We start from the raw sequence: 21,873 nt of genomic DNA on the forward strand, positions 1-21,873 counted from the left end.
TTGCTCCTACAGTGTGTGGTCACTCTTAACACACCTCACACCAAGGGAACATCTGATAAAATCTGCGTAACCATCAAGTTAATTAGGACATATGTTACCTCGGTTTGTCGGAAGGGCTGAAATCGGCCCGATTATCCTGTGGTGTGTCCCCAGCATAAGGAGACCATTTGAGGGATTCTGTGCCACCTTCTCTGGTCTCAGAGGAGTGTCATAATTAAGGAAAAAACTTATGGTGTTTTGTGTGACCGGCCCCAGGTCTTTATTGCTTCATTCACAGTGTCAAAGCCAAACTAAGGGAGATAAACTCTCATGTTAGTGGGGCATTGACTGCAGTACAGTGGGAACAAAGTGCCTTCTTAAGATCCCGCCAAAGAAGCCTCTTAAGAAGCTCTTAGTGGGAGCTGTCCACTGCCATGGTGTTAAACTAAATCAATCGATGCCAGGAAAATCAATCACCCACCACTTTATCAGCGCATGAATCACACACAACACCCTGTGGTCCCCACACACAGGTGCAATTAGGCTATGCGCGCGTGTGTGTTATCACAGCTAACAGGTGTATTGAAGTAGTATCACACATATGTGAGAATGGAAAAAACTGGGACGAAACGAGGTAAGAGGGCACCCTCCTTTACCCCGAAGGAGATGGCCGTCCTAATAGATGAGGTAAGCCAGCACCGGGATTACCTATTTGGTAGAACAAAGGGTAAAAAAACCCTAGTTCTAAAAAAACGCATTTGGCAGGGCATAGCCCAAAGGATGTCCCCCTCTAGCCCCTGTGGTCTCCGGGACTGGGGTGCGGTCAGAAAGAAATGCCAGGAATTTCAGAGCCAAACCAAGAAAAAAAGTTATACGGTGAGGCGAGAGACCACGGGCACGGGTGGTGGCGCACCCGGTGCCACAGCCCTCACCCCTGAAGAAGAAAAAGTTATTTCCATCATTGGAAAGACGGCCTCTGAGGGCATTGGAGGAGGCATTGATATGCTTGGGGACGAGGGCCTCTCGGGGAACAGTGAGGACGAGGAGGAGGAGGAGCCATCGGGGAGCGGAGTACTCACATACACGTCCCCAGGAAAGGACCACCCTCGAACTGTCCCCGCGCGTCAACCAGCAGGGCCCGGTGTCCGCATGCGGGGAAGCCTAAGAAGGCGGCCCCCCATAATGACCTGCACCTGCAGCGAGACGCTGATACAAATAGAAAAGGAGAAACTGGTGGTGGTGCGGGGGATAGAGGGCCACCTGGAGAGACAGACTGCCCTCCAGGAGGAGATGGTGGCGATAAAACGCCAGTTTTATGTTCAGCAAACATGTTCAGCAAAAATTGTTATTCACAGTACCATCCAGGCACTAAAGCACAAGAACTATCTGGATTAAAGAGCAAAAAGATTATGTAACACCTAATGAAATAAGCGCTGCTGGAGTGAGGTCGAACAAAAAAAGTTGTGCAGGGGTCCTAGCTTTCTAGCTGCCTCGAGACAACACCCAGGGCATGGCACCTAACTTGTTGAAACTAAGTTAAGAACTTAGGGGTCTAAGGTAAATTATTGTGACGATGAGGCCATGTTAAAAGTGTCCTTTTTTGCCATGCATTTTCTAAATCATTGCATAATATTTTACTGCCTTTTACAACACACAATACGTTGAATTTCAAACTTGCTACTGTAGATCTTCTTGCTCCCTCGTCTGCTTATCGCCATAGTCTTGTCAACCCCAAGCAGCAGTTTACCACAGAAGTCTTATGAGGTTCTAAAGCTGCCACAAGGGTTTTCCTTCTCTATCATCATTGAACTTCTCAGTGTGTCATCCATCATGCTTTTAAATGACAAACTTTGTTCGACTCCTAGTTCAATCCAGGACTGAAGCATAATGATACAATGTTATGTTTCCTTTCCAAGGTCCCAGGTACATTCACTGGGCATTATCATAGGTTAGTGAAAGAGAAAAGCTAATCTAGCACTTCTAACCTGACAGCCTAGATCACATAAAAGTGGAGACCAAAGAATGCTAATGCACTGCCTTTGTAGAGTTGTGTTAATATCTTTCCACTCTATAGCCTGGGTATACTGATCGGTCTAGTCTGTCTTTACCAAACTAGTGGCAGCTGGAACCATCATTTATATATATTTATTCCCTCTTCTAGTTTCATATCACATACCTGCAGCTTCAAAGACAACTTCAGCCAGGAGCTTTCTTTTAAACCCTTCTATTTCCAAAATAATAGAGGCCTGCTTCAACTGTACTCCGTTTTAACAATGTATACATAATAATCACACTTTATGTAACTTTGAGCAAGATGTGAACCATCTTCCTCTCTTTGACAGCTTCAGTGTGACTAGTTGGGCTTCGTGACAGGATTCATTGGAATCAGGTCAAACAAATTTAACTTTGTGAGGGCAAGATATGTTTTGCTGGTGAGGAGAGTTGCCACAGTAAAGGACAAAAAAAAGAAATATCTGTCCGACAAAAGGTCCCCTAAGATTCTTAAATGAAAGACAGATTGTATAATATGTAATCCACTGGCATCTTGGTTTGTTTTGTTTTTCAACATCTCTGTTATGTAATCTTGGCTTTTGTATTTGCTGGTACTTCTCCTTTAGCCTGGTCCTAACCAGACCCTCGTACATTTCATTTGTACAGAGGGTCTGGGATCTTTGACAAGCGTTAACTTCCTTGAAGGCGGGTCCTCTATTGAAGTTTAAAACTATTGGATCTGTCCAGAGCCACTCTGATCTGCCATAACCAATTGCAAGCGTTCGCCTGAGCCAACTCCTTTACCACTACTGTAACGGAGCTAGCACACAGTAGCTGGAAAATCTAACTTTTCCTAAACCCCGTGGGGAGGAGGGCCTCAACATCATGGCCACCAACAAAACTCAGCAAGGAATGTTCTTGCTCCGGCTTTAACTTATGGATATTCGGCAGCAGTGCCACAACCGCAGAATAGCTTCGCTCGCATCTTTCTCCACCGCCATTACTGAACTACTCAAACTAGTCCACGACATTAACGTCATCGTTCTCAGCCACTCGCTGTTCGCTGATTGGACCTACAAAAAATGTGTTTCTGAAAACTGACTTCAAAGACAAACTCCCAGACCTAGTACAGAAGCAAAATCCAAATTGAGCGGAAGTACGTAGGAGGGCAGAGCCAGGCTACTTCTCCTTGACTATGACAGACTTATTTCAAACCCAGAGGATCCTAGTCTCCACAAACAGAAAACCATTGCTTTGCATTTTATCTGAAACTGCACTGTAACTGAGGATACCTGAAGAAAATGTTGAACAAAACGATGAATCACTAATAAAAAACTATTGATTAATTATTGATCCACATACAAGGTGGAACATCACTCAACGTCAAGTCAACGTTTACATTCAGAAAACCAAGATAGCAACTGCAGCTGCAGCGATCTCCCACCTCGACTTGTTGACAAGAATGGCAGAAAAAGTTGTGTTTGGAAATACTTTGCGTTTGAGGCAGATGACCGTGGCGTTATAATTAATCCGCAGGAGCCATTATGCAAAAAATTCTACTGTGGTCTTCAGACCAAGGGAGGTAATACTTCCAATTTAGCTAACCACCTGAAAGATTGTTATCCGGATTTGTTTAAAGAATTCAAGCTGAGTTCTGATTCAGTTCCAGAAGAGGCACAGCACCGATGCTAACATCTGGCATCATACAAAAGAAATCAATGTTTGTTGTGTCGCGGCAAAATTCTGAATACATCCAAAGAATGCACTTATTCTGTTTTTTTTTATCTGTCTGAAATACATGTTAATGTTCAGTTTAATACTGAAATACATGTTACATGATGTTTGAGATGGTGGCCACGTGTGTTAACCATATATAATCCATATGTAAATAACATATGTACATAACATAAGCCATTGTATTATGTTATGTACATAGTTTAGGTTAGCTATGCTGTAGTTTTAACAATAGCCTGTCCTACCATCTTGTTAGCTGAATGGCTTAATTGAAGTTTATTATGTTGTGCTATGCTCTATTGCACATGTTTTGTTTGTCTTATGACATTTTGCTATTTTTCCAATATTTTAATAAAGAAGTTCATGTTTCAAGTTCAAGTACATGGAATCTTAGAAAATTGTATAATTTTATTTTTTTACCGTGGTATCAAAAAAAATTGGCATTGAGAATCGTGTTATTTTACTGGTATTGGCACAGACTACTGAATTGTTGGTATCGTGACACCTCTACTAGGGCGCTAGGCTGCTGTAGGTTCCTAAAATTCTTCCAAACTAGCATATGCGGAATGTGTGGCATCGTTGGTCAGAATGCTGGAAAATTATGACTACATTTTCCATGTGTCCCGGTGGGTGTGTTGTCATGGCGCCAACATGTTTTCTAAAGTTTACTTGCTGGGAGTCTGAGTAAGTATGGGAAAGTACAGGGGGGTGTTCCATTAACATTGATTAAGGAAAAGCGAGACTTATTTTGTAAAGTCTCGCTTACTTTGGCGAGAGATTGGTTCCATTAAGGTGGCTTATTCTGGTTCTAGCTACGTAACCAAGGTAACTTACACTTTGAAACTAGCCTGCTCCGTGTCAGGGTAAAATTCAAGCTAAACTAAGATGTGTTGCAAATAATTTAAAACAGGCAGAAACAGAATGTCAAAAGACAGTTCCGTCAAGTAAATGCCTGCGTGCAAAGCACTTTGTTCGGAAACATAAGTGCAGACTTTTTGAAGTGCAGACATGAATTTACATGTTTACTTCATCTCCAAAGAATTTATTCATTTAAATAAGCAATTTAAGAAATAATGTCACAAAAATAAACTGTTTTCAAAAGCCATTGGTTAGGCCTAGTTGACATAAAATGAGGCCTTAGAAACTAAGCAGAGCGTTACAATCAATAATGGCGTATCTGTTCTTTGACAACCATGTGGATGAAGGTGCTCAGATTAAAGAGCGTTTATCCCACCAGCCCCAAGGGTCTTCGTGAAAGATCCTTACTTTACTGCAGTAGAATGTTTATTCCTCACAAAGTCATCCAGTGCAATCATGTTGATACCTAAATGCCACAGGATGATGGCACTTTCGGTGCGTTCACACTGCAGCGGGGCGGGCAGAGCGGGGCGTCGGCTTCCCATTCATTTTCAATGAAACCAGGCGTTGACGCCTGCATAGGGCATTGTGGGAATGCGAGCGGGGCGTCGCCGCTCGCGTAGGGCATTGTGGGAAGGCGAGCGGGGCGGCGAAAGGTGGATTTTCTCAACTCTATGTAAATGAGGAGCGTGAAAACGCCAGCGATGGCCAATCGGGTTAGTTTCTTGTTTCTTGTAACGTAGCAACTGTTGGTCATAGGTAAACATTTCTAGGTTTGACAATTTCAAGATGGAAGATCAACTCATTGTATGTGTGTCTTCATACCCAGTATTGTATGATACGTCTATGTTCAATTACAGAGATGTAAATAAAAAAAATTATGGCTGGCGCAGGGTTGCTGAAGTTGTCGGCGTCCTTGGTGAGTTGTATTTTGTACTTTAATTGAGTTTTTCACATTACGTAACTTTCTTCTGTGCTAGCTGCATAGTCTAGCTAGCTCACCCGGCACACGAGTGACATTCAACGCTGAACTGCTGGCTGGCAGCCACTCGCTATCCATACAGTGAATGTGTAGTGGCAAGTCATAATCTAGCGATTGATTTGCCGAGATTTCAAGTAATATAATAAATAATATTTAAAAATTATATTAAGCTCAGGCTTAATATAATTTTGCCAGCCGGAACAAGACCCGTTACTGTACATAGAGTGCGGGTGGCATTTAATCTTTCACTCGGCCTAAAAAAAGTGTGGAAAAAGATAACCTATTGTGTGCTGTAGATAAGATCATGTCTTATCCAGAATGCGTATCAGATTTTTGCTTAATGTGTGTAAAAGTTGTATTTTGTCTGCACATTTGCCATGACATTATACAAACTACAACAGTGATTTAAGAGAACTACAGCTCTGAATTAATCTGTCTGACAAGCCCCCAAGCATGGTGCACTGTGGGAAGGCCGGCAGTGCAGAGCGGTAAAAAAGTCTGCAGTGTGAACGCACCATTAGGCATAATCAGACAGAAGTAATACTTCCCTGACCAGTATCTGTGGATGAGGTATAAGTTCAGTAGGCCCCGCATAGTTTATCTTGATAGATTTTGGCATTCTTAAAAAATAAATACATAGAAAAACACTTTAGCAACTCTTAAGGATGGCAATGAACACATAAGAGCAGCCTACCATCCTTCGTAGAAAATAGTAGGAAGGAGAGTAGTAGACTATAATAGTAGAAATGAGGGTAGTAGACTGCAGTCTATGTACTGTAGGTAGGCCTAGACTATGTAGTCTGCTGGAATCACAAACAAGGAAGCAAACTCACAGTAGCCAAGCCTTGACCACTCTTCGGTCTGTCTGCATCTCTGTGTGTCTTTGCATATGGGACATTCTTGAACAGGGTTGGTGACTTAAAAAGGTTTAGCAAAGGCAACTATGCCAGGAAATATGAAGGGTATACCTTGCTCCTGAATATTATCATCAGTTTTCCAGGTCATCTTGAAAGAATTAAGGGGACTTTTTATTCAATTGTATTGTAATGCATTTTCATTGTTTAAAGTAGACTATATGTTGACAAGCCTCTGTATTACTTCATCCTCTCCTTCAGGTTTCCCCAATATTATAGGTGCAATATACTGTGACCGTGGGTGTATCCAGGCTCACTGGAAGACTCAGGGGGTGACATAGGCTTTCTAAAATGATCTATAGAGTGACAAAAAGGGAGTCAGGGGGCTGAGCGGTTAGGGAACCGGGCTAGTAATCTGAAGGTTGCCAGTTCGATTCCCGGTCGTGCCAAATGATGTTGTGTCCTTGGGCAAGGAACTTCACCCTACTTGCCTCTGGGGATGAGTATAGTAGAGAAAATGAGATGCAGTACCCTATAAGGTGCCCTTACAATGGTCTATATTTGACTTCTCCCTTGCCCTTACTTCAAATGGAAAAGGGTGCTGCTATGAAGTGCCCTTTATGCTGCCCCTACATGACAGTGTCCCAAATGGTGCCCTTTACAAAGAAGACGATGTCACCCCTACAATGTGCCCACTAGGGCATGCTTTCCCAAAGTTTGGCACTTGGGGTGTCGTCCCATTCCCATTGCTACACAGGTGAGAGCCCAGGTAGCAGCCCTTTAAATCTTTCTGCCCCTGCCCTTCAAACGGCCACAGTCTGCCACTGTCCAAGCCCCCTCTGGATCTGTGAAGGCAGACTATGTTAATTGGAAATCTGTGGGGAAATATGGGGCAGCTATGCATACACTGTCAGCCAGAATAGTAATAATTGGATTTAAATTAAATATGCACGCGTAATATGATAATTACATATTCTTAGGCCTGCTGAGCAATTTTAAATGACTGTTCTGCCCAGCAAAGTGTGCTACAGTTTGTGTCACCATCTGATCTGAAAGTTTGTGCTGTATCTGTGCAATAATATTTACTTCAGTGAATCCCCATTTTAGTCATGGTTGTCTTTCCATTTTATCTTAAAGCTCAGCATTTAGCCAATCAGTTGATAAATGTGTGTGGCAAAGTTATTTTGAAGTAATTTATTAATTGTGTTCAAGATGTGAAGACAAAAAGATTATTAGCCCACATCAAGTGCAATTAACCATGGCCTTCTTCAGTGTTTTGAATTTCATCCCACAATTTTCAATTGCTGCCACATTCTTTTTTGGGGCCCTTATTCTCAATCTCCTGTTGCCTTTCAGAATATTAGCCATAGGCTACTGTCAGAACGGTTTCAGACAGCTCATCAAATTACGCTAATTATTAGTAGGCCTAACTGCATATAGTTATGTTAAGTAGATTTGGTAGGCCTACAATTTACGGATTTTCACGGTCGTAATGGTTTGACAAGTCTCCCTTGCCGTGTTAATTGCAGCAACACTGCCCTTTTTTTAGCCTGGCTGCCAGCCCAACTTCTCCCCGCCCACAAAAAATGTGGTCGGGAAGTTGGGTCTGGAGGGTCTCGTATTGGGAACAACTACATAAAACCAGGATCTGGGCGGACCAGTGAAATTGCCAGGGCGGGCTTTATACGATAATGGACAGATGATTAACAGTAACGTAATCAACAACGTCACGAAAGAGCCCTTGGGTTGAATTCGTTTTCAACAAACAACATATTACGTTGCTCTGATTGGTTGTAGGTCTATCCAATTGAGCGAAGAGGCATTTGTTTTACGAGTTCGGTTGAAACACGCCCCATAGTCACAGCCCAACGGAGTTTTCAGACTCATATTCAGACTAGAATTATGAGTATGACAACGTCAGGCTACCCTTTTTGGGGACAACTCCAAAAAAACAATTTACGCTGCTGAAAATAACCCCTCTGCTGGTTAACGCTTTGCTTTTTGCGACATAACTCCTCTTTTCGACGATCGCCTGATCTGGGCTGCACAGTCTAAGCTTAGTGAGGTCTAGCTTGAATTAGCGTTGCCTGTTAGTGGAACGGAACGTTAGTGGAACAACTTCAAGCTTAAGTCTAAGTTGACGTTTACCCAAGTGAGACTTATTCGTGTAAGCGTGACTTGCGTTAGCGACGTTGATGCAACACCCCCCAGGTCTCTGGACTGGCAGAGGTAGGTTTCAGTGGCCTCATTGACACATGAACAGGGAGTTTCAGAGCTTTAAGCACTAACACATGTGGAACAGCCTGTGCTCATTCATCCCAGATGTGTGTGTCCTTGCATATATGTTTGTGAGTGTTGGAGACTGAGGGCCCCATGTATGTACATTTGCAAAAGCGCGCACGCTGTAATTCAGTTAACGCCTTATTTACGAAACCTGCAGTTCATCGGGTAATCAGCGACATTCTCTGCCCACTATACGGTAAATTGTCAGCATTTAAACGTGTGATTGAATAGGCCTCCTTCTCTCTTTCTATCATGGCAGGGGCGGATCTAGAAAAATATTCATGGGTGGCAAGAGATTTTGAGGGGTAAAGAATTTATAATACATTACAGTACAATTCATGAACTGTCATCACTGAATGCATCACGGGCACTGTGCACTAGTGAATATAGCAACGGGAACAATGCTCGTACGACTTTATAAAAGATACATGTATTAAAGTTATGTATTGTGCTTATTAAATTTATGTCTCATGAACTTAGAAGTGTGCTCAGGCTTAAACATCTCACACAGGGTGTGGGAAACAGGCTGTATTTTGTGTCGTTATCTCTCCCTATGCTGGGGCAGGGACAGATAGTCAGTTGGACTTCATGAACCAGCCCAAACTCTGTTGCGGGTAGGGAAACGTAGACAGCCCCAGAGCTCTGTACTTGTTGATTTCCAACTGCTGCATTAAAGATGATATTATTGGACCTCTGCGACTCCAGACCACTCTTTCTAGAACACAGATTTGTGTCATTGAATACCATCATTACATATTAGATTAGACACAAAGATTTTAAATCCTTCAATTGGTGACCCCAACGCTGAAAAGAGGGAGTCCAGTGGGTTCTGGGGCGACCGACAGATCGGGAGAGAGACCCATACACCGGTACGAGGAGGCAGACATAATCGTCAGGCGCGCGTCAACATAAAAACAGGTAAGCAGACACCTGTTAATTCAAAGTACTGCTATTCGGAACTGAGAACCAAATTTAGACAATTACTATGTTTCATCGTACCTCGTCAAACTAACAGTGGTGGGAAATCATACGTGATTTGTGTTTATAAAGAAGGGGAGGTTAGAGTCCTCTCCAAGGGTTAGAGTCCCTAAACACTGTCTTTGTCAGGGGAGGTTAGAGTCCTCTCCCAGGGTTAGAGTCCCTGAACGTGTAATATTTGTGTGGAGTCAGATTGTGTTGAATAAAAATAGAGAGGAGTGTGGTGGTTTTTTCTTTGACCAAGAAGTTAAAGACATCCCGAGGAGAGATGGAGAAAGGTGGGGGCTAAAAGAGTCCTGTTAGTTGAGATCTTACTAAGGTGATCCCAGAGGGTATAGTTCTGCATAATTATGTGAGTATTAAGGCTGAGAAATGTGTTCGTTTAGATTAATTTCAAGTTTGGTGGTTAACAAGTGCGTGATCAACATTTGTTATAATTCCTAGTCAAACGGGGAGGTTTTTTGAAGCCTTTCCGACCAGAACTTGTATTTATAAGCGGGAAATCTGAACCCCTGATTTATAAATTGGTTCTAATACAATTGGAAGAGTTATACTAGAGCAAAATTAATTGAATAGAAGGTAAATGCTAACCAGCTGTGTTGGTCAAAGAATAGTTTGAGGAAATGTATGTGAAAAATATGAGGAAGCAATTGGAATGTTACATTACAAGATTGGTATAGAGAGGATCATGGAAGGTTATGAAATGAAACAAGAACGTTTTGAGGATGTGAAGAGATGATTGGTTTAAACACTGATGTTTTGATGAGGATATTATGAATATACTTTGAAGGTATATGGAAAAACTTTTTAAGTAAAAATAGTAAAAATATAGCTTGACGTTGTCATACTCATAATTCTAGTCAGAATATGAGTCTGAAAACTCTCCGTTGGGCTGTGACTATGGGGCGTGTTTCAACCGAACTCGTAAAATAAATGCCTCTTCCCTCAATTGGATAGACCTACAACCAATCAGAGCAACGTAATATGTTGTTTGTTGAAAATGAATTCAACCCAAGGGCTCTTTCGCGACGTTGTTGATTACGTTACTGTTGATCATCTGTCCATTATCGTATAAAGCCCGCCCTGGCAATTTCATTGGTCCACCCAGATCCTGGTTTTATGTAGTTGTTCCCAATACGAGACCCTCCAGACCCAACTTCCCGACCACATTTTTTGTTGGGCAAAGCGAAGTTGGGCTGGCAGCCAGGCTAGTAAAAATACGTTTTTTAAGAGTTTTGATAAAGGTATTAGATGTAATTTGGTTGAAAATGAGCAAGAGAAAACACTAAATTTATCTTTATTTGGATTTTTATTGTAATTTGGTTTTAAGTTTTATTTGAGAGTTTTATCAGAGCCTGGCATACTGTTAGGGATAAACAGTTAGCCTCGTAAATTCAAATGTTTCAAATGTGTTCTGTAAAATTGCACCCTTTATAGCCACTAAAAAGATGGGTGACACTCAGTGGCGCCTTAATGCACCAATGTGAACGCTGAATGCTGTGTGTAAGCCATAGTTCATGGCATCTTACCAATCTCTTTGCAAATCCAGCACCTTAAGGCGCTCCTCAAGGTCTTGGAGTTCAGCCTGTGCTTGGGCCACCTGTAGGTCCATCACTGGTACCTCTTCAGTGTGTCTGCCCTGTAGTTGCCTGAATAGGAGAGCCTCTTGCTGGTTCTCCTCCAATGTCTCCATCTTCCGGACCATAACCTGTAATGTTTACAAGTTTACAAGAGTTTGCATGATTGGCATACACTGTGGTTCTTCTAGATTAGCTGTAACATTGATGTACATAACAAATGTTACCTTGAATGGTCTTTGCCCAAGATGGTACAGCTGAATGGGGTATACAAAGCATTAGTATGATAACATTTGTTGTTTTGACAAATATGTTTCCCCCACGATCAGAACAACTTAAGTGTACTTTACAATTAGGTATGCCTTACAATGAGTTGGCAATGGTTTGAGTATTTTTTTGAGTGTCTTATATTTGCACTTGCCTGGCTGCCAGCTGTTTTCCTGGGCCCCCTATGGTTTCTCCTCAACCAGACCAGAGTTGACACCTAGGGGTATGGCATCTTAGCCTGGTCCTAACCAGACCCTCGTACATTTCATTTGTACAGAGGGTCTGGGATCGCTCCATTGACAAGCGTTAACTTCCTTGAAGGCGGGTCCTCTGTTGAAGTTTAAAACTATTGGATCTGCCCAGAGCCACTTTGATCTGCCATAACCAATTGCCAACTCCTTCACCACTGCTGTAACGGAGCTAGCTGCCGTAGCTGGAAAATCAAACTTTTCCCGAACCCTGTGGGTAGGAGGGCCACAACATCATGGAAGGATTGTTTTTGCTCCGGCTTTAACTTACGGATATTCGGCAACGTTGCCACAACCGCAGAATAGCTTCGCTCGCATCTTTCTCCGCCGCCATTATTGAACTACTCAAACTAGTGCACGACGTTAACGTCATCGTTGTCAGCCACTCCCTCTGTTTGCTGATTGGACCTACAAAAAATGTGTTTCTGAAAACGGACTTCAAAGTCAAACTCCCAGACCTTGTACAGAAGCAACATCCAAATTGAGCGGAAGTACATAGGAGGGCAGAGCCAGGCTAATGGAATCTGGTGATGCAAACGTTTTAAGTCATGCTTTTGCTTCAAAACAGCCTTTAGGGTTGCCATGGTTCAAACATTATTGTCACTGTTATAAACGGTCATTCATTACTTTACCATAATTTCCAAGGGACACTGTGCTTGTGATGGTGGTCGGATTATCTGTACAGAAATGAAAGTGGAATGTAGTTTACGTACATAGTATTAGTATATTGATATTAAAGGAGTAGCATCGCACATTATGCAATATGATAAACGTTATAGTATGGCTTCAAAATGTACAATTAGTAGGCTAACAAGTAATACTAGCAAGTAGTAGCATTGGTACGAGTATTATGTTAGGTTGCTAGGTAACGGAAGCTAATTAAAGCTACATAGCTTCTGTTTTGTAAAAATAACTATCTACTAACTGAAAATATGCCCCCAAAAACGTAAATAAGATTGACATTTATTTATTAGGGTTAGGGTTATATTTATTCATATTTATTCATAAAAAGCTCACTGGTAGCGATCATTGTCAATAACAATGCAAAATGCGATATTGCCATGTTTGGAGAAGCTGTCCCGGTAAATTCTACCAGTACAGTACTAGACTACTGCTGTGTTTGTCTTGGTAGCAATTGCGTTGATTTAATTCAATCTAACGTTCCGTTGTACGGTTTAGGCTGAAATACATTATTTTCATGAACAGATTGACAAAGTTTAGGCTGTGGCAATGAAGTTCAGGTTAGTAGTCAACAGTGTTGGGTGTTATGCGTTATAATGTAACGCATAACAGTAGTCCGACTACTTTTGTTAGGTAACGAGTAACTTAACGCATTACTTATTTAATTGAATGAATCCAGTACTAGTTCCTTGTTCAAACAATTAACACGTTACTTAATTTAGTCTTTTGGTTGAGAGCACTCAGCATGTAGCTAAAAGTCTAGGAAAGTTGAGGCTACTTTTTGCAAGGTACCTACGAAAACGTCTTAATCTGCTAGACAGGTGGATTCCCCTTCGTTCTTTTGGTGTGCAGTCTCACAAGCCCAATTTACCTGGCGTCATGGAGCTGACCAGCTAAATAGTTATTTAAGACTTGCATGTACAGGCCTATGTAATGTCACATTAAATAATGTATGGAACTCAAGCTTGTGTGATGTGTTGCTGAATTGTTCAGTGGTTTCGGTTTAGGATTATATTACAATAGGAAAAATAGTCTGGTTCAGTACATAATTGAACACCATTTTGCTACCATATACCAAGCATAGCTATAGCTTAGCTTCGTTTTGCTCCTAGATTCAAACCTAGCCCTTGTAGAGCTAGCTACAGACTTCAGCCTGACATTTTACAACATTATTTATTGATTAAAGAGTTTCTTGATTGAAGAATTTACAAAGAAGAACAAATATTGCTTTTCATTATAGTGGATTATTACCCTGATCCGTCTTGCTGTATAATGAGGATTTATCATGTTATATGCGAGGGACACTGAATATTCAGTACAATATGTGCTATTACTGAGGTCAACCCATTAAATGTACCTTCGGGGCATAAGAGTGACCAAGGTGAATCGTCTTAGAAATAAAATACTTTTCTTAAATTAACGCAAAGGTAACTTAACGCCTTGCTCTCTACAGCAAGTAACGCAACTAGTTACTTTACAAGGAATGTAACTAATAACGTTATCCAACACTGGTAGTCAGATAGTTTCACCTATTGAAAGACTTTTGATTAAAGTAAGGGGAGTGCTGAACATGTTCTGTCGCCATTTGACTTCCTAAACAGCTGTGGAGATGTTTTTGTTAGCTACAATGTCTCGCGTAGGCTACAGCGTTGCAGTTAGTGATGGAAAGTTCAGATCATTTTACTGATTCGGTTCTTTGAATCTCGTTCAGTAAAATGAACATTTTTTTTTCCGAGTCATTCGTTCATTTCAGCGGGGGGGGGGGGGTGCATTAAAATAATGGATCATGACAGTTTGTATGATTTGGTCATTTATTATCACACAAGCATTTAATTATCACGGCAAACAATTACTAACTGCACTAAACTGTAAGTGTAAATGTGATGAAAATAACAAAACCAGTCAGTATGATGACTTTAGCGAATATCATTCACGTCTTACTAAAACAGCGGCCACGCGAAACGGAATGAGGAAACTTTCCTCTAGTAAAAAATACAATGCAAGTTACGTGAAAATTGATCCAAAGACTCGTAAGAAAGATGAGTTGTGAAATCAACAAATGGTTTGTTTCCTCTAGCCACCAGTACAGACCCTATGCAGGTCACGTGAAAAATTATCCAAAGACCCGTAGAAAGACTGAGTCGGGAAATGAACAAATCATTTCTGTTTACTTGGACGAGCCTATACAACAGTCCGATGCGCGGCCACAAGAAAATAAACAAATCACTCTTTGAGAGGACTCTATACTCCTGAGTCCTTATAAGGATTTGTTCAAAATGAACGAATCATTCACAAACGACACATCACTAGTTGCAGTGAGGTACACTGGTTTGAAACCACAGGTAATGATAATTTAACCAACAAATCGTTAACTTGTAATCTAATTTCATAATAAATCCTACAACAAATATGTACTTGTGAGAAAATTCAGAAAGATGAGTTGCAGGAAAATGTGAAAATTTAGCTGAAAACCAGTTCCTGAAGTCTCGGTTGAACGAATTTGAAGGTAAAAGGACAACACTGGAACGACTTGAACTTGCTGGAAAAAGGCAGAATTGATTAAATGGCTGAAAAAAAGTTTAAGTCCTAGCATAAAAAGTTGAAGGTTTAAAGAAGGAGATGGGAGATGAATTACGTTCATATTTTGAATTATTTTTCAATCCTTATAAAACGAAGTCACCTAAAGATGCTAAATAATTTGAGAAAAGGGAAAAATTTGCAGAAATGTAGTTGCTGGAACTCTTTTCAGAGCTGGAAAGTACTTGTGGAAGGACAGTGGAACAGTGAAGAGCATTGGCCAATCGGATTGGTTCCTTGTTTCTTGTAACGTAGCAACCGTTGGTCGTTGGCAACATTTATAACCTAGAGTCTAGGTTTCAGGTCCAAGACGGATGATAACCTAATCAGTGTGCCTGCACACCCAGTCCTGTTCAGACACTTAATTTAAGATGATATCAAAATAATAATCCATAGTGCAGGGTTGCCGATGTTGTCGTTGTCCCTGGTGAGTTTTTTGTATACGTAAATAATAAGATCATGCTACATCTAACCAGCGGATAATTTCTTGCAAGTGTGTCAAAGTGATATATATTACAGTTTTTCTCAATTGTTTACACACAAATACTGGTACTTGAGACACAATGACCACAACATGTGACTCATGCACCAACCCCCAGGCAATGTAAAAAAAAAAAATGTAAAATATATTTGTTACCGTGTATTTCTGTGTTCTGAGTATAAAAACGAAAACACACTTAAGTATGTACTGTCTCTAGTAAGTGTAACACTGAACAAAAAAAGGCCTAAATCATTAGGATGAATGAAGTGTTTTCCATTCATCATAGTGTTTTACATTGAGCACATCAGTGTTCAAATGGTTCTTATAAATGTCTCTTCATATGATGGTTTGTGTGTGTCAGTTGAAAACAAAATACAATTTTGGATTACAGTTTTTCTCAATTGTTTACACACAAATCTGGTACTTGAGACACAATGACCACAACATGTGACTCATGCACCAACCCCCAGGCAAAGTTAAAAAAAAATATGTAAAATATATTTGTTACCATGTATTTCTGTGTTCTGAGTATAAAAACGAAAACACACTTAAGTATGTACTGTCTCTAGTAAGTGTAACACTGAACAAAAAAAGGCCTAAATCATTAGGATGAATGAAGTGTTTTCCATTCATCATAGTGTTTTACATTGAGCACATCAGTGTTCAAATGGTTCTTATAAATGTCTCTTCATATGATGGTTTGTGTGTGTCATTTGAAAACAAAATACAATTTTGGATTACAGTTTTTCTCAATTGTTTACACACAAATCTGGTACTTGAGACACAATGACCACAACATGTAACTCATGCACCAACCCTATGAACCATTTCTGCTAAACTACAAGCACAATTCCTGCTTTACACTCAAATTGCAGGTCTAAAACACACTTTTTTCAATACACTACACACAATTCTCTGCATCTGGCACAATTTTCACAAAGAAAATCTTTTGTTTTCACAAGGAACACACTGCCATGCAAATACGCACACTGACTCATCACATGGGCAAACACTTGTCACGCAGTTTTACAATTAGCAATCAGAGCTTCAGCATAAAAGAGCAACAGGTGACCTCTTCTGTTTTTGAGCAATGGATGCCAACATTGGAAACAGAGGCAGAGGAGTGAGAGTAAGAGGAGGCGGACGGGGAGGATGAGGAAGGCCAAGGACTGTAATCTCTGATGAGATCCGAGCCACTTTGGTTGACCATGTGGTCAACCATGGTCTAACAATGAGGGAGGCTGGGCAAAGAGTACAGCCAAATTTGAGCAGGTACACTGTGGCATCCATCATCTGGACTTTCCGAAATGAGAACAGGTAAGAAATCTACTCTCACTACAAAATTGCAGTAGGCCTACTGCATATCAATACAGCACTCAATGAGTACAGTAGTACAGTATTGCCCGTGGACAGGGATGGGCAAAAATGCATCAAAATGTATTTTGATACAAAATACCCCTCAAATAAATGTATTACAGTTTTTGCCTATTGCTCACACATGTTTTGCAAAATTTGTCTCATTGTGTCAAAACTCTACACACAAGCAAATAAGACACCACACTGGGAAATAAACTATTTGCATGTATGTCAAATTGAAACTCTGTTAACAAAACCTAACAATCCTTTGTCAAAATGTCACTCTGACGACAAAATGATACCCACTTGTATCATATGAATACACTTTCAGATCAGCAGCAACACACAAGTCTACTTTATTTTTAAAAAAACTGCAGTCTTTTGTTTTCAATGTTTTTATTCATTTCCATAGAGGGCATGTTTTCACAACAACCAAAAAAATTATTACTAGCTAGCTAGTTTAATGGCACCTTAAGAATAGTTCATTGTATTTTCTATACACTTTATATGCGTCATGCACCAAGTTATTTATCTTCTAGATTTTCCTCTCCTATACACATGTTTATATGTCTATTCTCCTTGACTCTGAATTTATCATCTTGATTAGAACATAAGTAGGCCTACTGTAAGGATTGTGCAACGTCATATGTTTTCTTATCACAATAACATAAATATCTGGTTAATTGAACACATCGTAAAAAAGCTATTTAGATTTGAAGAGCAGAATGTTTTTCCAATATCCCATCTAAAATTAACTTCCAAAGCATTACTGGGCTGTAGTTATACAATAACTTGTAAGCTAATTACATTGCATTCGTTGTATGACAGGCCAAGATGTATTGTCCATTCTGTAGGTCCACCTTGGAGAACTTCCCTGCCTTTTGCAGTTCATGTGGCAGAAACATTACAGTTTTTCTCAATTGCTAAGACACATTTCTTGAATGTGTACTGTTTTTTCTCTAAACTCTAAACACACATCTTCATACTTACACACAGGGTTTTGGCCAAACCCTTGACTTTTGACCCAAAATCAAACACTGTAGTCAAAACTATATTATCTGTCGTATAAACCTAACTTTGCATTCAAAATACACACAAAGCCCTCTAATAAAATCAACCTTCTGAATACCCTTTACACACTGCTGGGAGGAATTGAAAACACTATTATAAAAAGGTTTTCATGAACCATTGACTATAACGTGTCCCTGAATTTTAGTTACGGTATGTTCCACCTCATGAGTTTGACATGATGCAAATCATAAAAATCACAAACATTGCAATTGTCCTTCTTACAGGATGTTTATTAGCAAGTGCATTTTGAGCTCTTGTTTCAGTACTGTAGTGGTCACAGTATACAATACAGTAAGTAGTAGTAGGCTACTGTTAGTCAACACAAATGTATTACTTTACTGTAAATTGGAATTTGCAGAACAAAGGCTAGGAAAACAAGGAAATAAACAAAGCATTTTTTACTTGGGTAAGTTAGGGCTTGAGTAGGCTACAGTAGGTTACTGGTCATTCTGGGTCAGCATCCTGTCTCAGAGCAAGGTCAGGCCAGAGATTCTCATCCACGTCACAGGCAATGTTTTCTCTAGCTAAACAGCGAGGAAAAAATGCCCTTGAATGTCTGACCCATCCCTGACAAGACTCCACAGCAATGTCCCCGCAAGCTTCTTCCATGGCTTGGAGAAGGTCGATTTGAACATAGGGATTTCTGTCATAGACCTTCCAACACCATGCTGAGAAGAACTCCTCTATCGGATTGAGGAAAGGTGAGTATGGTGGGAGGAACACATTTGTGAATCTTGGATCATTCATGAACCAGTTTCGGACAAGAACAGCATGGTGGAAACGTACGTTGTCCCAAACAACAACATAACAAGGCTGCACTTCTCTGTGGGCATTTTGAAAAAGAGCGTCCCGTAGGCCATCCAGAAAAGCCAGAAGACGTTGTGTGTTATATGGGCCAAGAGTAGCATGGCGGTGAAGGACTCCATGGTTGCTGATGGCTGCACAGAGTGTAACATTACCTCCACGCTGGCCAGGCCCATCCACCAGAGCACGTTGCCCAATAATGTTTCGCCCTCTTCTTCTGCGCTTTGTGAGGTTGAATCCTGCCTCATCCACAAATATCAACTCATGCAAGGTGTCACTGGCATCAAGCTAGAGTATTGTCTGTAAGAGAGTTGATGACATTACGTACAATACAGCTAATCCGGTATTGTTACAGTAAGCCATGGAAACTATTACAACATGTAGTCTACACAGTCCAATAGTTGATATTTACATACAATTTATGGAATACATGTAAACACATACCTGGGCATATTGAAAACGCAGCTCTTTTACTCTCTCAGAGTTCCTTTCAAATGGAACTCTGTACACTTGTTTCATGCGCATATGGTTGCGCTGAAGGATGCGATCAATTGTTGAAACGCTGACACTCTCTATATTTTGGAATGTGTCATTGTCTTCCATTATTCTTGCCTGGATTTCTCTGAGGCGTATGAGGTTGTTTTCCAAAACCATGTTCACGATGGCATTGACTTGGGCATCACTAAACATACTTGGTCTACCACCACCAACTGGTTGTCTTTCAATTCTGCAAACAAACAACAGTGTTTGACATTGTCACACATTGACAATATACTGTAAATACTCAACTTCATGTCAATTTCTTGTATTTTCTACTTCTTTTACTGTAATGCATATAGGTTCATGGTAGATATTGGTAGTACATACAGTAAAAGTACAACTTCATAGTATGGTACCTGTTTTCATCCCTGAAAGTCCGGACAATCGACGCAACAGTGAAACGACTCAGGTTTGGCTGAACTCTCAGCCCTGCTTCTCTCATTGTCATTCCATGTACTAGAACATGGTCCAATACAGTGGCACGAATCTCATTTGAGATGGATGTTCTTCCTCTGCCTCTTCCTCTCCCTCTCCCTTGTCCACCTCCTGTCATTCTGACATTTCTGCCACGTCTTCTGACATTTGCTTCCATGATTTCAAAGTACAGGTGTGCTTACCTGTTGCCCTTTTTATTCAGTCCAAACCCCTGATTGCTTGTTGAGTACTTTTGCTCGTTAGTGCTTACACAAGGATAATTGGTTGTTAAGGGTGTTTGAATTGTGCTGGTTTGAGTTGACTATTCCAACGACAGTGTTTTCTAAATGACATAATGGTGACAATTGTGTCTTAAAGTGAGAGGTGTGTTTAGAGTTTTGCAAAGAAGTGTGAATGAACCTGAGCAATGTGTCAAAAAGGGTAAATTGTGTTTAAAAACTGGGGTACATGGTCTTTCTGCTGGGAATTGGCAAAATGGTTTTGTGAGGATGGCTTACACATACAATTTTTGTGTGTTAGCAATCGAGAAAAACTGTAACTTCCTGAAAGACACTGCAAACAAAGTGCCAGATGAAAGTCAGCCTAGCACCAGTGCAGGTAAATAAAGGTTGTAGTAAATTAGTATTTACTCATACAATTTGACTATCACCTGTGTTACGAGCATGACAGGATTAGTAGTCAGGTCTGTAGTATATGAGTACTTTTTGTATATCCTTAATATTTGGTTTGCCTCTGTTTGAAGCAGGATGTTCAGGGAAAAATACTTTGGACTCCTTCATGAAGTTCAGGGCATTAAAAGAGAGGCAGAGGAAAACATTTTTTACGAAGAAGCGTCAGGAAGAAATATTACAAAAGCACGGCAAAGGTTGTTTCTCATGTGAGATGGTTGTCATTGTGTCACACACCACCACTACCACGAGTTTGTCACTATTTTGACCAAATTAACATTTTGCTGCAGATTCATGTAGGAGTTATGAGGAGGATAGATCCCATCCTTAAACCTGTGAGAGGCAAGTCCCTGCCCCTCGATGTTCAACCTCATTGTTCCTCTGAGCAACTCTTATAAGCTGCTGTAATGAAACTGAAAGATTTCAAACAAGACATGGAAGATGGTCCCTATGTTACGTTGTATCCTGATGCTACGAAAACCAAAAACATCCCAAGAACAGACATACCTTTCTCAATTCATCAATATAAGAAGGCAGTTGGAAAGCCTTACCAACGGATAACAATATACATTTGCACACTGGAAGACCTATCAGACAATGGTTTGTGATTCTAATAAAACATTTTTTTAAAGGTTATAGTGGAAATTGATCAAGCTCAGATGACAGTGAGGTCCATGTCAATTTGAAACCTGAAAGTCCACTTTCTGACACCTTGGTTAGTGCACCTTAATTTTTATTGCTTTTCTCTTAAAGTGAATTTAATTTATTTAATAAAATTGGTCATTTGTGTATTGTAAACAGGTGTGGGACTGTCCGGATGAAGCAAGCACTCCAACAATGATGAACACTTCGAAAAGGTAGAATATACGGTTATATTGTCAACATAACATGCTTTAGTGCATGGTCATTTCAGACCCATTGACCTCTCTGAACCCTTTTTGGACCAAACAAGTTCCTTTTTAAGTGTATACCCTCTAGGGATAATGTGTTAATATGAAGTAAAAGTAACTCACTGAAGGTAAACCAAATGTAATGCTATGTTTGAGCTGCTCAACAAATGGTAGTGTAATCAGATCAACAACTGTAATATTTATGCTAAAACTAGGAAAGAGGAAAAACCACAGTCCATGAAAGGCAGAAAGCATCCCCAGATAAACAGAACTTTGACAGGTGCCCTTGTTTTGTCTGAACCTAATGTTTTTCTAAAGCAATATTCATTCCACTGTAACTTTTACTAAATGATTCTGTCATTGCAGCAACTACACAAATGTGTATGCACCATTTGTAATTGACAGTGAAACTGAATCTGAGGAGTACAAGGAATATATTGAAGAGGAAAGGTGCTAATTGACTATTTTCAATCTTTTTTGTACTTTCATTTATCTGTAAGTCTTAGTTTCATTACAATGAACAATTACTGTTTCATTATTAGTTTTACTTAATCTACCACATCTTGATTGTTTTACAGCACAGATGGATTGACTGCTGCAGACAATAGGTGTGTTCGA

General features: G+C 40.3%; 1 protein-coding gene, 1 long non-coding RNA gene and 1 pseudogene across 2 annotated transcripts; 1 reads left to right on the forward strand and 2 right to left on the reverse strand.

Annotated features, from left to right (window-relative positions):
* Window positions 1-588: 588 nt before the first annotated feature.
* Window positions 589-1,374, forward strand: LOC146273488 (uncharacterized). Its single transcript, XM_084706100.1, has one exon. It carries the CDS (start codon window positions 589-591, stop codon window positions 1,372-1,374), a length of 786 nt encoding a protein of 261 aa, XP_084562226.1.
* A 9,661-nt stretch (window positions 1,375-11,035) lies between these two features.
* On the reverse strand, window positions 11,036-13,315 carry LOC146273489 (uncharacterized). The gene is made up of 4 exons (XR_014766655.1): window positions 12,385-13,315; window positions 11,659-12,160; window positions 11,465-11,494; window positions 11,036-11,368 (listed from the first exon to the last, which is right to left on the reverse strand). It is a non-coding gene; the product is annotated as an uncharacterized LOC146273489 (long non-coding RNA).
* Window positions 13,316-18,362: 5,047 nt separating this feature from the next.
* Window positions 18,363-19,241, reverse strand: LOC146273490 (uncharacterized; annotated as a pseudogene).
* Between the last annotated feature and the right edge of the window lie 2,632 nt (window positions 19,242-21,873).

The sequence above is a fragment of the Hypomesus nipponensis genome, chromosome 9 (assembly GCF_054491055.1).
Source record: "Hypomesus nipponensis isolate SF chromosome 9, ASM5449105v1, whole genome shotgun sequence".
NCBI classification, from domain to species: domain Eukaryota; kingdom Metazoa; phylum Chordata; class Actinopteri; order Osmeriformes; family Osmeridae; genus Hypomesus; species Hypomesus nipponensis.

What these genes read in the sequence shown, in the direction of transcription:
- LOC146273488 (XM_084706100.1), top strand. Translation starts at nt 589, where the DNA reads ATGGAAAAAACTGGGACGAAACGAGGTAAGAGGGCACCCTCCTTTACC.